Source organism: Ambystoma mexicanum, chromosome 7p (genome assembly GCF_040938575.1).
Source record: "Ambystoma mexicanum isolate Mex_15411 chromosome 7p, UKY_AmexF1_1, whole genome shotgun sequence".
NCBI classification, from domain to species: domain Eukaryota; kingdom Metazoa; phylum Chordata; class Amphibia; order Caudata; family Ambystomatidae; genus Ambystoma; species Ambystoma mexicanum.
Genome location: NC_090939.1, coordinates 945,403,346 through 945,419,422, shown reverse-complemented (window position 1 = coordinate 945,419,422; position 16,077 = coordinate 945,403,346). Strand labels below are relative to the sequence as shown.

The window sequence follows — 16,077 nt, the reverse complement described above, 5'->3', positions numbered from 1 at the left end:
TTCACAAAGCGACAGCAGTGCAGAGGAGCAGTCCTTCAGCGGGTCACCAGCGATTCCTCGATTCAGCCTCGTGGTTGCAGGATACTTGGCTCCTGTATTCCTTTGTTCGTGAGAACTCAGGAGATCGTCAGGGTAGTGGCGTTTCCAGCCCCCTCTTATCCACGGTTCCCTTCCCGCCAAAACGGAGGGGACCCAATGGGAGATCCGCTCAAACACTCGCACCATAAGTGGACCTATCACGGACCACGGTGGTCCCAGGCATTCACACCACACTAGACTCTCTGGCACCCAGGATGTGTATTGGGACCAGACATCCCAGCCCACATCCTGGAGGCACACACAAGGCCTGTAGAAGCCCGCGAAAGCATCTGTGTTTCGTGGGAAAGTACATGCCCAAATAAGGAAGGCCCCGGGTCGGCTCGACCTGGGGAAGGTGAAGGGGGCAAGACGGTCAGCAGACAGGACAAAGGAGCCTCGTGGTCTGGCCATTTTGGGAGCCAGGCCACCATTTTGGGCTAAGCGTGAGAAACGTGCTTAAAACGCCAAAAGGAGCTCAAAAACACAAGAAACGATCGCTGCCACCATTCCCGTCCGTGATTCACTTGCACCGATCATTTACATTCCAAACAGAGTATCTAGGGCCTGTAGAAGGCTAGAGACCCAAGAGAGCAGTAACTTAGCTTACAGTGCCCTCTTGTGTCATGTTGCACGAAAGCTGCAACATGATAAAGAAACTACGGAAAACAGCGTTTCCCGGTACTGACTGTCTTAAGGGCATGTCAGTTTCCCCGTAAGAATGGAGCGAAAGCCCAGAGGAGTGCGGCAGAAGGCTGCACTTCTCTGGCAAAGTCTAGATCATGGTGAAAACAACAGCAAAAAGTTTAGGGGTTGCCACATGGAAGGAAAATTACCCACAATTAAGAAATCTTTCCTAACAGAGCTTCTTCCAGCTCAAAGGGTTTTCCCTTCCCCAGTAAAAGAAGGGTTCCCTTCCCCAAGCTTTCAAGCCTATTGAAGTTCCCAAAAAAATACAATTCTTTAGAATAATCAATGTTTCAAAATAACACCATTCCTTGGGACACTTCCCAGCTCTTCAGTTTGGTTACCTTTCACAAGTTCAAAAAGTTCAGCTCCTTAGTTTCAATGCGTACAGGTTTTCCTTTATTTCATCGCAAAGTGGATTTACCTTTGTGTATTTGGTTTAGGCGCAGTTGTCAGACCGCACGGTCCACCTGTTACAGGTCCTGCAACACCTTACCTTGCATCAGTTCCATAGGTATTTTGCCAAAGTTCCGGTCTCACAATAAGGCTCAACATATTCCTTTCACTTGCCCTTGAAGCTTTATTGTTTTAATCACCATTCACTGACATAGTTGCTTTCACTTGCAAGGACCAACATAAGCTTCCCAGTACATTCTCCTGCTAGGAAACAAATTCACTGTTTCAGTTTTTCTGATTACAATCTCCATAACCCTTTCGCCAGGTTTCTCTTGCATACAGGTTTACTTCAGGTTACATACAGGTTTCTTCAACGATTCATTTCTCTCAGTAATTTGTACCAATATCTGCTTGGCTCTTGGCAATGCATTCACTTATGCTCGATTACTTGGCTTTACTTATTAGCCTTGCTTTCATGACAGATTATAGCTCATTCCATTCACTGGTATTATGCTCCTCAGGTTTCATCACAGTTCATTGCTGTAAACGAGGGAGTTCACATATTTACAGTCCCTTTGCTTTATCCGCTTATCATTAGATAACAAATATCTCCTTGACCCCCGTGTCGGTATGCCCCAGCCCTCCCAGCACTTGTGAGGTTTTTTTTGTGTTTGTGAGTCTCCCCTCTCCGGCTTCTCTGGACTTCTCCAGGTCTCGCTTCCCCACGACCCTCTCTGCTCCTTCACGTCCCTCCCTTGCTTCAGGCACTGGCCGTTAAACATCCTGCCAGCTGGATTAGGCACTCGACAACTAGACTGCGCAGAGCGAGTTCAATAGTCGTCAGTCTTTGCTGCATCTTCCTCGTCCCCGTATGAACGTGGCATTCGTGTGTGTGATGTATCGCTCTGGTGTGCATCTTCCTCGTCCCAGTACCAAAGTGGCGTTGATTGGGAGATAAGTCATGCAAAAGATAGGGAATGGATCGGTAAAAACCTACAAAGGCCTGGGGGACATTGTCTTCATTAGAAAAGGGAAATGGGGGATACTGTGTCTCACACCAGGGCGCCTCATCCCCACTCGCCAAGTCTCCTCCACCCAGGTGATCCTACCACTCATATCCGGGTCAGGATCCGACAGCAACGATCTTTCCCTGGCCACCTGGGAGGAGGATATGTTGGGGGAAAGAAGTGAGGATGCCCTCAGATTCATCACACAGGGTATCAATTTCGTACATTTGCGGCTCCACCTTAAATGTGAAAACTTGTCTGAAGAACTCCAACTATTAGCGAATATTTAAGAGCTAGAGGGTGCTTGAAGCGGACCTATCCTCGGAGGAACACGTTGAGGGCTAGATTTCCACACTTTTGTTCTGCTAAAATATGCACAAAGAAATTAGCAAAAAATATAAATCACCAATATTTGGCTATTTAATGGGAAACATCTGGGCGGTGCTACCTGAATCTGACTTTGTGCTGTACGCTGGGATCTCTCAGAAGTGCAGCCTCGGAAGGACTTACTGTTTTCAGAATTGCATGACTCGCACAGCTCTCCTGCAACAAATACATAAGACTGAGTAATGGCATTTCTACATTTGCATGAAACAAGGGCTAGAGAACTTACTTTCCCCTACACATTTTTTAATGTTTTTACTGATTTTCCTGTTGAAGTACATCATCAAAACCTTTTAACAAACAAAATCCCCTCCCATTATTCTCCCCGCCGCCCTAAACCAGAAGTATAGTTTCATTTTCTATATAAATGTCTTGATCTCAGCATCCCACAATGTCCAATATTCAAATCTTATGTAGACACCATTGAACCATGTAGTCACATTGTAGGTAGCTCAATACTGGCCCTCACTCCTTTTTGAATCTCTCAGTCTCCCTGGATCGCGTTTGTCACCCATTACATTGATACAAAAGACCACACTTTCTGCAAACAGTCTTGTTGAGTGGGGGGTGTTTGTTGTGTCCATTTTTGTGCAATCACCAGCCATGCCACCATTAATAAAATCATGAACCCCCGTTTGTGTTTTAATTAGGACTTTCGACTTGGATCCCACATACCACATAACCATACCATTTCCTCCAGTTGTCCCATCCCCTGAAACATCTCTTGCATTTGAGCTTTCACCCCGTCCCAAAATGTCTAACACCAGGCATTCCCTCCATATGCGTTTCTAGTTCCCCACTACCTTGCAACCTCTCCAGCATCGACCTGATACCTGTGGAAACATTACATGTATCCTCTCTGGGGTGTAGTGCATTGTGAGAGGGTCTTGATCCACATTTCTCTTACCTGTACGGCACGTGTTAATTTTGGGATTGCCCCCCCTCCCCACAGGCATTCCCAATGATTCTTTGATATTGTCACCCCCAGAGTTACTTCCCATTTTTTTCATATAGTTCCATTGAATCTCCTCCTCCTGTTGGTTCAAGAATCTATAGAAATTAGAGACAATATTCTTTGACCCAGAGTGGGACGTTATATATGTTTCAAATGGTGTTAGTTTTCTTGCTGCTGCTTGTTTAATGGTTGGGGAGATCAGCCAATCTTTCAATTGCTGATATGTAAACCTACCTTTTCCTGTCAGTCCAAGATCTTTTACACATCCCTCAAATTACCTAATATTTTTTCCCTGTAACATATCGTGTATCTCTATACAACAAGCTCCCGTTTCTTGCATGCCCCTTCTTCCATCCCTGGCTGAAAATCTGGGTTGCCACACATCGGATAGAATGGAGTTGGCTTCACCGTTAGTGCCCCTCTTCCTGCTACCGTGTCCCATAACATCCATCCCAGCTCCCATTACTTCACTTATTTTAAGATTAGGTTGTCTGTCGTTTGTTGCCACATCAATCCTTGGAGGGGTGATCCCGCTACCGCTCTCTCCTGTCTAACCCAGATCTTATGTTGGCCTTACGCTGACCATTCTCTCATGACATGAATCTGTGCTGCCTCGTAATATTTATAAAAATGTGGAAGAGCCATGCCCCTTGTTTTTTGGAGCCGTTAGCCTAGTCATTGCTATTCTGGGGGGTCTTTTTTCCAAATATACAATGAAATTGCTTTATTGAGGGCTTTACAAAATTTCTTTGCAACTCTAATTGGCAAGCCTGGAAATAATGTAATACTTTTGGTAAGACAACCATTTTTATCGAGGTCAACCTCCCCCACCATGATACCGTGAAGGGTTCCATTTTGCCAGATTTTGTTGAATTTTTTTCGAATAGCTCTGGGTAGTTTGCCCTGTAGAGTTGCCCCATCTTTTTAGTAAAGGTTGTGCCTAGATATTTAATACCCTTTCATGATAGTTTTAATTGCATTTTTGTGGTCAGTCTTTCAATCACTTCATGATCTTCAGAGAAATTTAAGACTTCTGATTTACGTTTATTGATATTTAAGCCCAAAATCCTGCAGTAAATCTCAAATTCCTTAATGAACCCCAGGACTGATTGATCTGAGTCCGTCAATTCTATCAGCATGTCATCCGCATATGCTACAACATTATGCGGTTCTCCCGCCATTTCTATTCCTTGAATCTGATCGGTGTCCCGAATTTGGACTAATAGAGGCTCGAAGTAAACTGCATAGAGCAACGGAGATAACGAGCAGCCTTGTTTAGTGCACCGTTCCAAAATCACTTTTATCTGTTACTATTCCATTCAAGGAAATGCGGATTCCCAGGGTTTTGTAATTGGCTTGCACCACTTGAATACATTTCTCCCCAAAACCCATGTGTTCTAGAATGCGAAACAAAAGCGACCTTTCAACCCTATCGAAACTTTTCTGCATATAGTGAAACTACTATTGCAGGGTTTTGGGATATCCTGATTATTTCTATTAGATGGGCAATTCTACGTGTGTTATTGAACGTTTGTCTTGAGGGTGTGAAGCCTGATTGATCGTAGCCCATTAGTTTGGGGAGAAAGTGAATGAGTCCATTTGCTAGAATTTTGGTATATAATTTAGCATCTAGGTTGATTAGTGATATCGGCCGATAGGACCCAGGGAGAATCGGGTCTTTACCCTTGTCGGGGAGAATTCTAATTTCTGTGCTAACTCCCTTCAACCTTAGAGACTAGCTCTTTTTCTGGACTTCATGACTTTTTTCATTTTAACCCTAGAGTGAGCGAAACCATTTTCTCCCTCTCTCATGCGTTTTGACCTAATTTGGATCATGCGTTTCCTCTGTTTTTGGAGTCTGAGAAACATAGGCATCTACTTTTTGTATGATGACATACAGCACCTTCAGTGCAGTGTCAGAGAAATCCTTTAGATTTCTCATAAGGTTTAAATACCTTGTCTTGTGTGAACTACTGCTCCCAAGATTAGTAAAGTGAAACTGACTTTACTTACCTTTTCTCTTTGTAGGTCCAGCGCACACCACCTTATGTGGAGTGTTGGGGTTTAGCTAGTAGCCCCTTAGTCTACATTCTCAAGTAACATTTTTTATGTTACCCTCACTACTTTAAATGGCTGGTGGCAGTGGTTTAATTTTCCTACCGTTGTGCTTTTCTACCGGAGGCTGAATAATCAGCTTCAGTACAACACCAATGGGTGACCATTTTTGTCAAAATGGCCCGGTCTTCTTTTTTCGCCATTTTCTGTTTGTGAGGTCTTTCTTGCATTTAACTCTGTGCGTTGAGCCAGGTTTGAGCACTTTTTTCATTTTGCCTTTGGCGGGCTTCAACCTTGAAGCCTGCCTCTCGCTCCAGTGTGTCTGGAAAAGCAGGATCTGAGGGAGGTTCTGAAGCTCCCATGTCCTTTGACTCTAGGAGTGCATGAATGCAACCAGTCCCGATTGGCTGGCTGTCCTTTCACTACAGCCACCCTGCTGTATAATTGATAGCCTAGGCTGTGCATGAATGGAAGGAACCTGGTTAAAAGGTGAGGGTTTTGGGACTAGAGGCAGAGTCGACCACTGGGAGAAATACTAGACAAAGAAACCGTGAACAAAGCTTGCGGCATCCTCCTGGACCTTTGCATTGCCCAGTGAAGCCCTGCTGCTGTGCTGAAACTCGTTTTTCAATTCGGCAGAGAAGCACCGGAAGGGACGACTTCTTCCTTTGGGTTAGTGGGACCAACTAACCCTGAGACGAACTCCTGTACTTCTTTGCGACTGCAAGAATCGGGTGCCAGGGGTCGAGAAATCCATAGCTAAGTGCAACGTTTGAAATCCATCCAGAAGCTCCAGCAGTCTCCTAAGGACTCTCCAAAAGCAGAAAGACCAGAGCTCGAGTCCCCTCACCAGAGTGCAGGACCCAAAGAGCGAAGGAAACCCAACCGGTATCAGAGATCTGCAACAGTGATGTTTACTAAGTGATAAAACCGCAAAGTGCCGCTGAACCGAAAAGAGCCCATAGCTGTTGACAACCTCCAAAGTGCTGCCACAGGAGCCCTCCAGACGCCCTCCCTTTTGTCCCCACAACTGAGGCTCAGGAACCCAGAGTCTGCATCGCTGCAACAGGACAGAATCCAGCTGGACCACTCTCTTCTAATCAGAGGTACTGTTTACACTTGGGGTACTTACCTCACTGTCTTTTAGCTGTGCTTTTCTCAGTTGGGAATCGCATTGGCTTACCTTTAGAGTTGATCCCAACTCTCCTTCCACAGGCTTAACAGCTTGTGACCCTATAAGTGATTTCTACAATCTCTCTAACTTTGTACAAGACTTTTTATGTAAGAAGTGCCTCAGCTCCAAAGACTGTTTCAAATTGACTTTTGCTGTCCTGGCTCTCTGCAGACTCTTGTAGCCCATTGACTTTGATATTGCTGTCCCTCATAGGTGATCACTTTTGTTTTAGACTGTTATTGCTGTGAAAGGCTGGTCTAGATTTAAATGGAAGATTTAGTTGTCCTCACATATACTGAGAACCTGTTTAACCTTTTCCTTCCTTAAACCTTTCCTTTCTGCAACCTCTGAATCTGCCAAGTATAACTAGTGTGATACATAAATGTCCTTGTGATTGAAGTCACACCCGGCTGTAGGAATTATGTATGAAGCATATCCAAAGATTATCCACACACTTGTTCAGATTCTGAAAAGTATTTTTAAAGTATATTTACATTGTTACACAAATTGCCTTTTTAACTAATGCTTATTTAAAACTGGATGTTAATGTTCATTAAATACATAGCTATTTATAACAAACATTGAGTGTAAGTGTTACTTGGTTACTTGTATTGGCGAATTTCATTGCTACAGCTCACATTTACCCCTCTTGAGATAGGCCTGGCTGCTCAGTCACACTACCAACTTGTGCAGTACAGACCTATACAGAAAGGTTGGTTACCTAATACCAAGTAGATAAGTGTCGTTTAGTCTCACACAGTGTGACTGCATCAATTCTTACCCGACAACCCGGTGGATGGAAAACAAGGAATTTGGCCTCATTCATAGATGGGGTGATATTTCCTTTGTTTCTGAATGTGTTAAATAGTCAAGGGCCAAGATATCATTACATTTCCTATAAAAGATCACTGTGAATCCGTAAGGACCTGTGGCTTTGTTTAATGATAATTCTAATATTTCTTTTTTGACCTCTTCTTCCCCAATTTCTTTTTCTAAAATAAACTTTGCTTCTCTGGATATCTGTTGTAGTGATAACCTAAACAAATATTCTTCCTGATCCTGTTCTGATGGGTTGTCGGATGTATATAGGGCATGGTAATATTCTCTAAAGATGTCATCATTTCTTATCTATACCAGTCCCTGATTGTTTTGCATTTTGAAAATAGTTTGTGTGCGTTGTTTATTCCGCAATTGTCTAGCTAGATGTCTGTCCACTTTATTAGCTTTCACATAGTACCATTGTTTTAGATATAGAAGTCCTTTCTCTGCCCACTCTGGCTTCTAATTGTCCCTGGACGTGTCTCATTGATCTTTTTAATTTATTTCTAGGATTCCTGGTCATTTCTCCCTGGATCTCCCGTAGTTTTCCTTCTAGTTCTCATTCCCATTGTTTTCTTTGTTTATCTCTCCTAGCTTTCAACGCGATCATATGCCCCCTAATAACTGCTTTGAAGGCTTCCCATATTGTTTCCCATGATACTCTTCTATCTCATTGTGAATAAAATACCGTTTGATCTTTTCTCCAACTATAGCTACCCTGTGTGGAGTTTTGACTGCCATAGCATTGTTTTTCTATTTTTCAAAGATACACCGTTAGGAAAGATTTCCATTTCATGTGTAATTTTCCCTCCAGTTGTGTACAGCCCAACTTTTTGCTTTGTTTAAACACCATAGTCTGGCTTTACCAGAGGAGCACAGCCGTCTGCTGTACTCCCCCCTGGGCTTTTCGCTCAGTTCTTATGGGGAAATTGACATGCCCTTAAAGACAGTCAGTACTTGGAGAGTATGTTTCCCTTAGTCCTTATCAATGTTGCAACGTTTCTGCAACATGTTGCAAGTGCACAAAGTACCTTACAGTACAGTGCACTTGGGTCTTCCTGTCATTTCTAAAGGCCCTAGTTACTCTCGAAGGATTTTTTTAGGAGAAGTGCAGATGTGCCTTGGACAGGGCTGATGGCAGCTTATCTTTTTCGTATAATTTTAACCCTTTCCTACCAGGTAAACCGTGGTTACCGCATTTGGCACAAATAGGTGGCCTGGCTCCAAAATGGCCATGACATGAGGTTCTTAGTCCTGTCCTTTTGCCATCTTGCCCCTTCACCTTCCCCAGGTCAAGCCGAATGCGTCCATTATCACAAGTTGTACACTGTGAGAAACCTGAAGATGTCTCACTCGCTAGTCCCCGGGCATCCGTCATCCAGGTGGCCAGGACAAAGCCATCGCTATTGGATCCAGTTCCTGGGAGTGGACCAGTGCAGGAGAATCACCTGGGTGAGGGGTCTTTGGAGAGCGGAAGTGGGACACCGAAAGGTGAGACATGGTACCCCCTTCCTTATGACACTTTTCCTCATGCTACCCCGTCGGGTATCTAGAAACTCAACCCCCACCCCTTCTTGACACAAATACTTTCTCACTGACCGATTACCATGAAAGACGATGGACTAACAGAGCTGCATACCTGACATGTCTCAACACAAGGGTAAGGCAGAGTCAGGCAATTACGGAGAATTACACACACCTGACTTCCCTTCCCTTCCCTTTCTCCATAGGGATAAAAAGGCAGAGCATGAACGCACACTCTGAGCAAGGCCAAATGCACGAGGAAGCAGCTATTCCAGGACGGCAGTTCAAACGGAGAAAGGCGGCGAGATGTGAAAGGACGATGAGAAGGGAATTGCCCTTGCCCTTTTCAACCCAGACCTGCAGAGCCTCGGACAAGGGAAACACAAGACCGGGAATTGAAGCTGGCGAATGGTGCGAAGGATGTCAGCGGTACATGGAACCCACCTGCACTGCACTAATAGCAAGGGGAGGGAGAAGCGGTTGCCATTGTGGTACCGTCCTTGACTCCAGAGGCAGGAGACGCCAACAGAGTTCGGGCCAGCCGGTGAGTCGGAAAGAACAGATAATTGATCGGACTGTGTTGGGCTCAAGGTTGTGAAGAACAACATTGTATGAAGAAAGAAGACTAAAGCACAAATGTCTTTTGTAAGCAGAAGAGGTATCAGTTAGAGTGGTCTGTCACCACGTGGGCGTTCAATCAAAGGACTCTGACGGATGCCCCGCTCCTGAGCAAGGAGAATGTGTTGAACTGAGAAATCGAAGTGGTCATACAAGGGTCAAGCCAAACCCCTTGTACAGTCGAATGTCCTTGGCATGTTGCAGAAGTGAACAGTGTTATTTTGGCAAACGTGAACCCAACTGAGGGATGTCCACAGTGAGTTGGTGGTCTGAGCCGGACTGAGGGAGGCCAACGTTGAGAGAACGATTGGAGCTCGGCTGCGGGGGATCCAAGGGTGAAGAGTAAATTGCCTGACATGAAGATTAGTAGAAGGAACTTTTGTTTTGGTGTTTATAGCATATCAGGCCCTCTAAAGCAAGAGACTTTGCATGAAAGAGACTTGGACACAGTAGGCCCTGATATTGAGAAAAGGAACTGTAACCTTGTGCTGGAGAAGCCCAGGAGTGTGCTGGGCTGAAGAGTCCCGCCTTGTCCCGTGCTAAAAACATGGGGAATGGAGACCCTGGTCAGAATATCCTCACTTATCATTTTGTGAACACTTCTTTATTTTCTTGTGAACATTATCCCATAATATTTTGTAGCATAGCAGTGATTGGCAATCAGTTTTCTTAGTATAGGCCCATTTTATTTGACTAGATTCCACTTGGATGGTATTCTTATTATTTGATGGTTGTAGCTTGCTCCCATCTTAGATTTAGGTTTAGATTAGGCGTTTATCTCACCCATTTTACAGGTTAATAAACACCCTTGAATTGGGATCACTTGTGCCTGTTTTACTTTGATACCATGCCTTCCTTACAACACTCTGTGCTTGGAAAGTGCTTCACAGCCTGCATAATGTTAGATGGGCCAGACATTGGGCCTCCAAGAGCTGAATCTCTTGTGGCATTAGTACCTTGCCCCTGGCCACCCCCGCAGGTTGGTATCGAGGAACAAATAAAGCACCACCCATCACCCCTCTTTTTTGCCCACTGAGCGCATGTCTGCGTAACAACTGTTATTAAATTCTGGGAAAAGCTAATCTTCTATAACATCTAGGCCTAGGTATTCATCAAATGTAGCTCTTTTTAGCTGTCTTGTGAAGAGTTTTGGAGCAATAATGTATGAGAAATTCAACCACCATGGGAAAAAATAATGGCATGACCAATTCAGTGAACCTGCTACTTTGCTGTCTGCAAAAAGATGCATTTATTTTTTCTGTTTCTCTATGCGATGTGGGCCCATTACTAATGTTAGCATATAAAGGGGACGGCCGGCAGAAAAATGTATAAGTGATATTAGTAACATTCCCCAATATAAACATTGACGGAGCAAATAATCCAGCAACACAATGCATAACACACATGTAGCTGGACGCAAATGTTGTAACCACAGGAGTGGTCATTCAACCTCAAATTTTGCTCTCTTTCAAAGAAATGCACACAAGTTAATTTTTTATTACACACAAGAAGAAAATAGAAGAAGAGGACGAGTGAGAAAGAGCGAGAGTTGAAAGTGCAAAGATGTGCTGAGCGGCATTTGTATTTTATAAACAACCATTTTTGAAAGAAAACAAGCGAACAGAAATAATCAAACCACCCATAAAAGAAATGAACATGAACAACAAGTGCGCTTCAAAACATGTACAAACAGTGGCACGGTCCTTAATCAGTGATATCTTATGATAACGTTTCAACATTTACTCTATCTGTGCAGGGAGGTGGCATTCGCTGCCTTGCGGATATCCGAAAGATACACCCAATACCACAGCTCCCTTACCTTGACCACCAGGGGAGTAGCGTAGACAATGGTGTATGGACCGTTCTACCTAGGCTCACTCCACCAATGGATGAAATTCTAACATACACTAGGTCGCCGGAGAGCAGCTGCAGCAATGGTGAGGTCACTGAGGTAATTGTAGCACTGGTTGTGTCTTCAGATCATGGAGGTGCAACTTGTTGAGGGATACATTTCATTGCATTTTTTAAGGAAGACAAGCAAGCCTTGAATCTGTCCCCCAAAACGAACAACGCCCTTGAGCATCTGATGCTTTCCACATGGAGATACAGGCATATGCATGTGTCACACAGTCACCACCTCATGCAGTGATAAATGAGGATCCTTGCAGGGCTGCGTGCGTAAGCTAAATAGTGCCAGGGGCAAACAGTTGTTCTGTGGTGCACAGTTTAGACAACTTTGCCTTTAACAGGCCGTTGACCCCCTCTAGCACCCCATAGGCACGAGGGTGGTAAATTGTGCACATCCGATGCTTGATGCCCAGTAATGATGTTGTTTCCTTATAGAGCTCATTGAAAAAAATGGAGTGTCGTTGTCAGATCTTAACACATTGCGTACTCCCCATCGAGGGAAAACCACCCCGACCTGCCTCCACTGATCGGGAGAAGGGGCACACAACCACTATTAGATAGCGATACCCATTGCACCTTTCCCCCCGCACCTTCCATGTCCACAAACTATGTGCAGCTTGTGGAATTGCCCAGTAGGGTGGGGTAAAGTTCCTCGGATTGTTCTCGAAGTGTGTAAAATTGACAAGTAGTACATTTTATCACCATTTTAGACAAATTCCTGCAGATTGGGTATGAACCAGCCCTTCTGCACATCTGCAGCGATTTGATGCTTTGACACGTGTGACAGGTGGTGCAGCTGGTCAAAGCGACGAGTAGCATTTCCTGCGGCATGACCACTTTGCCGGTTATTTCTTGCCGCCACAACAAATCTGTTTGGGCACTGTTTACAACCTCTTTTCACCCACAAATTCTTTTCCTCCTGGGATGCTTGTCCGTGTAGTTCGGTAATTTGAGCAATTGGGAGTGAATTATAGAATTCGGGTAGTTGAGCTTGCCCTTGTGCCATCATTGGTCTCCTGAAGCATTAGGCACAGAGAGATATGCAGCTTGTTTGGCTGCCGAGTGAGAACTTGTCAGTGTCATTTATATGGGCGGTGCATTTAACCACCGCCACCATAGAAGGCTATGAAAATGCATCTATCAGTTTATCTAGTAAGGCAGCATGCTTATACCAGTCAGTCCTCCTAAAGCTCCTCCTTTTCCATCGTGCTAGTCCAGAATGCACTGTGGTGGTAACATAGGCAGAATAAGAATAGACAGACAGTCACATGACATCCCTGGGATGCCAGGAGCACCCCAATGAGTGCGATAAGCTCTGCTGCTTGGGCCAAATAATGCATGGGCAGTCTTTTGTGGACCATTATTTCATATTCTACGTCCACTAGGTACACTACTGTCACACCTGTGTGCCTCAGACCAGTCCCCTGACCAATAGTTGCGGACTCATCAACGCAAAGGACCCCCCCGCCCCCTCCAGTGGGCTGTCTTTAGCTTCAGGAATGTCCTTGTCCTCGCTCTCAAAAATCACACAATCATGTATGGCCAGGACTTCGTCAGTGCACATTTCTGTGAGAAACATGGCAGGGTTCACAGTTTTGCACCTCACTATGTGTATATATGGGCTGGACATGACCTCATATGCAGATGCCCGTTGTGTGGTCAAAGTTGATATTGATCGTTCGAGGGTGCCAAACACTACATGCTCCACATACAGTGTTTCCAAACACCCCATAATAATTGTGGAGCTTTTTAAAATTGCAAACGCTGCAGAAGCAAGTGCCTGTTCGCAGGGAACGGGCCCTGCATCACTGAATCTAATACACCACTGTAATAGGCCAATGGTTTGTCGTCCATCATGCTTTTCTGTGCGATTACTGCGGTCATCATTTGGCCATTCGAATGGGAAAACAGATAGAATTATTGGATGTAGGTCACAAGTCGCTAGTACTGGTGTGGTGCAAATGACTTCCTTCAGGTCCCAAACTCGTAAGCGTGTCTTCTGTCCACACAATTTTGTCTGTTTTTTTATGCCTCTTTAAGGCCTTGCAACAGGGATCTGGTGTATGCAGCGTAGTCTAGGATCCAAGCCTGTCAATAATTACACAGTCCCAGGAATGTCTACATTTAACGTCCTGGGCTGCAGGGCACTGCACACTGACGCGGCGCGTTCTGGTATGATCTTTTTACCCCATGAACTGATTTCAACTGTCCCAGATAAAATACTTCTTGGAGACAGTGTTGCAATTTAGCTCTGCCCACCTTGTACCCATTGTATGCTAAGAGCTACAAGAAGGTGATCGAAGCACTTCTACACTGCTGTTCGTTGCCACTGCACACTAGCAGATCGTCCACATACTGAATGATGGTACTAGGCACGTGAATGTTTCCTAAATCAGCATGTAATATTCTGTTCAAGATGGCTGGGGGACTTGTGTAAATGCGGTGAGATATTGTGAGTCTGGGTGCAGGGGTATGAAGAAGAAAGCGTTCATCAATCCACCACCGTGAAATGTGTTGCGAGTTTGGTGATGATGCACAAAACGGTCGTAGGGTTAGGAACCACAGGAAATTTTGCCTGTACAATGTCATTTAGGGTGCAGAGATCCTGAATCATTCGCCAGCTCCCCCTTTTGCCTTTTTTATTGGGAATATGGCCGTGTTGCATGGGGAAGTTGGGGGCACAATAATTCCCTAATTGAGCACTGCGGTAATCATGTCTCGTATCCCTTATTCTGCTTTGATAGGGTATATTGCTTTACTCGGGGCAGCACTGCGCCTGGCTTGAGTGTTATTCTTACGGGTGTCACTGGTTGCCCAAGTTGTTTGGGGGCCTTCTCTAGGTCTTTGTCAGTGAAAGTGGGCTCAGCAATAAGGGCCATCAAAGGACATTGCACTTTACGATACTGCAGCATAATTTCACACAGAATGCAAATAGCTAGCACTATCTCTCCACCATCAACCCAATCTTCAAACAGTTCTGCAGCCACACCTCTCTCAGAGGCACAGTAGGGTCAATACACCGCACAGCGTGCCACTCGCACCCATCTGAATCAGTACCGATGACAATTAGCTTTGCGGACACCACTAAGCCTTGCAAATCCAAAGAAAGTATTGTCTCTGCCACTAGCTCTGGGGTCACCACAGGCCTAAAAATAAAATCATATGGTACTTGCCAACATACTTTACCAATTTGGGGCCCTACATCAAGTAAAACTGTGATCCCGTACACAAACCTATCAGGGTCAACTGGGATGCCGTGAACCACCACCTCCCCTCCTCTTGCGTGTGTTATCCCCATTGCTCTTATTGCACACATTCCTGGAGTGGCACATATTATCTCCCCCACCCCCGTCTGTGAAGGAGATGGTCATATTAAATTCTCTCATGTCACGCCCGAGCAAATTTACTGGGGAGGTTTCCGAATATAGTAAGGGTACACGCAACACTTTCCCTTCTATTTTGATTGCTACCCCTTCTGTGTATGGAACCGTGGCGACATTCCCAGAGAAGCCCTGCATGCCAAGAGTTTCACCTGATAATGGGATGTTTCCCTCATTGATGCATGATTTCGTGGCACCTGTGTCAACCATCTCAGCGCCCACCAAGGGTTCCTCGTCAGGGTGGGTATTCATGTACAGGACTGGACACGCAAAAACTCTCTGTGGGCAGTCCTAGTCAGGATATGTGTTCATTCCCGAGAAGATTAAAGGATTTCCTACCATTACACTCACCATTAGTACGGAGCCACTGACCCATTTGGAGCTGCATTGCATGGAGGAGTGGGCCCTCCATATTATTGGTGCATTTGCATTTGGGTGCTAGGCAGGGCAGGCAGTTGAACTTGTGGGGGTTTTGGGGGTAGCTGTGTGTACACACCTGGTGTATTTTGTATGGGATGGACGTGGCCATCGGAAACAGCAATTGAACTGGTTGTGGCATGGGGGCGTATGGATTGTACCCTATCCCCATTCTGCTCCTACATTCTCTAGAAAAGTGACCCCACTTTCTGAACGCCCAACATTGCACTGGTTCCGGACCCCCGCTGCCTCCTCTAACCTCTTGGCACCCTCCTCTTCCCCGTTGCTGACCTCCTTGAAACCATTTGGGATGCTGTTGCTGCGGACCGTCGCCTCGCTGTCCTTGTCACCCTATGGGCCAAAATGCTGCTATCGTCACGTCTGCCTATGCAGCTGCCTGTTCTGCAGAATTGTTCTGTATCAGTTCCGCTACGGCACCTTCAACTGCTATTTTAGCCAATTTCTTTTGTACCAGTTTAGCTTCTTCAGCCTGCAGCCTCTGTGCCGTTTCTTTGTCCCTTTCTTTAATTCTCTTACAATGGTGGCTAATTATAGTTTGCATCTCGGGCCACCCTTTTGCCTTTATACCCACTATCTTTTCTAGCACTTTCTGTGCATCTTTGGGCAACCCCCTTTTGATGAACAAATAAAAAAGAAGAGGAACCCACTGGTCTCCCC

General features: G+C 45.2%; 1 protein-coding gene across 2 annotated transcripts in view; it reads right to left on the bottom strand.

The window, feature by feature from the left end:
* The window catches only part of C7PHXorf58 (chromosome 7p CXorf58 homolog), a 439,812-nt gene that overhangs the window by 288,463 nt on the left and 135,272 nt on the right, over positions 1–16,077 (bottom strand). For both annotated transcript variants that reach the window (XM_069637280.1, XM_069637281.1), the window contains exon 4: positions 2,614–2,708. In XM_069637280.1, the coding sequence (XP_069493381.1) occupies positions 2,614–2,708 (95 nt within the window). The remainder of the gene's footprint in view (positions 1–2,613; positions 2,709–16,077) is intronic.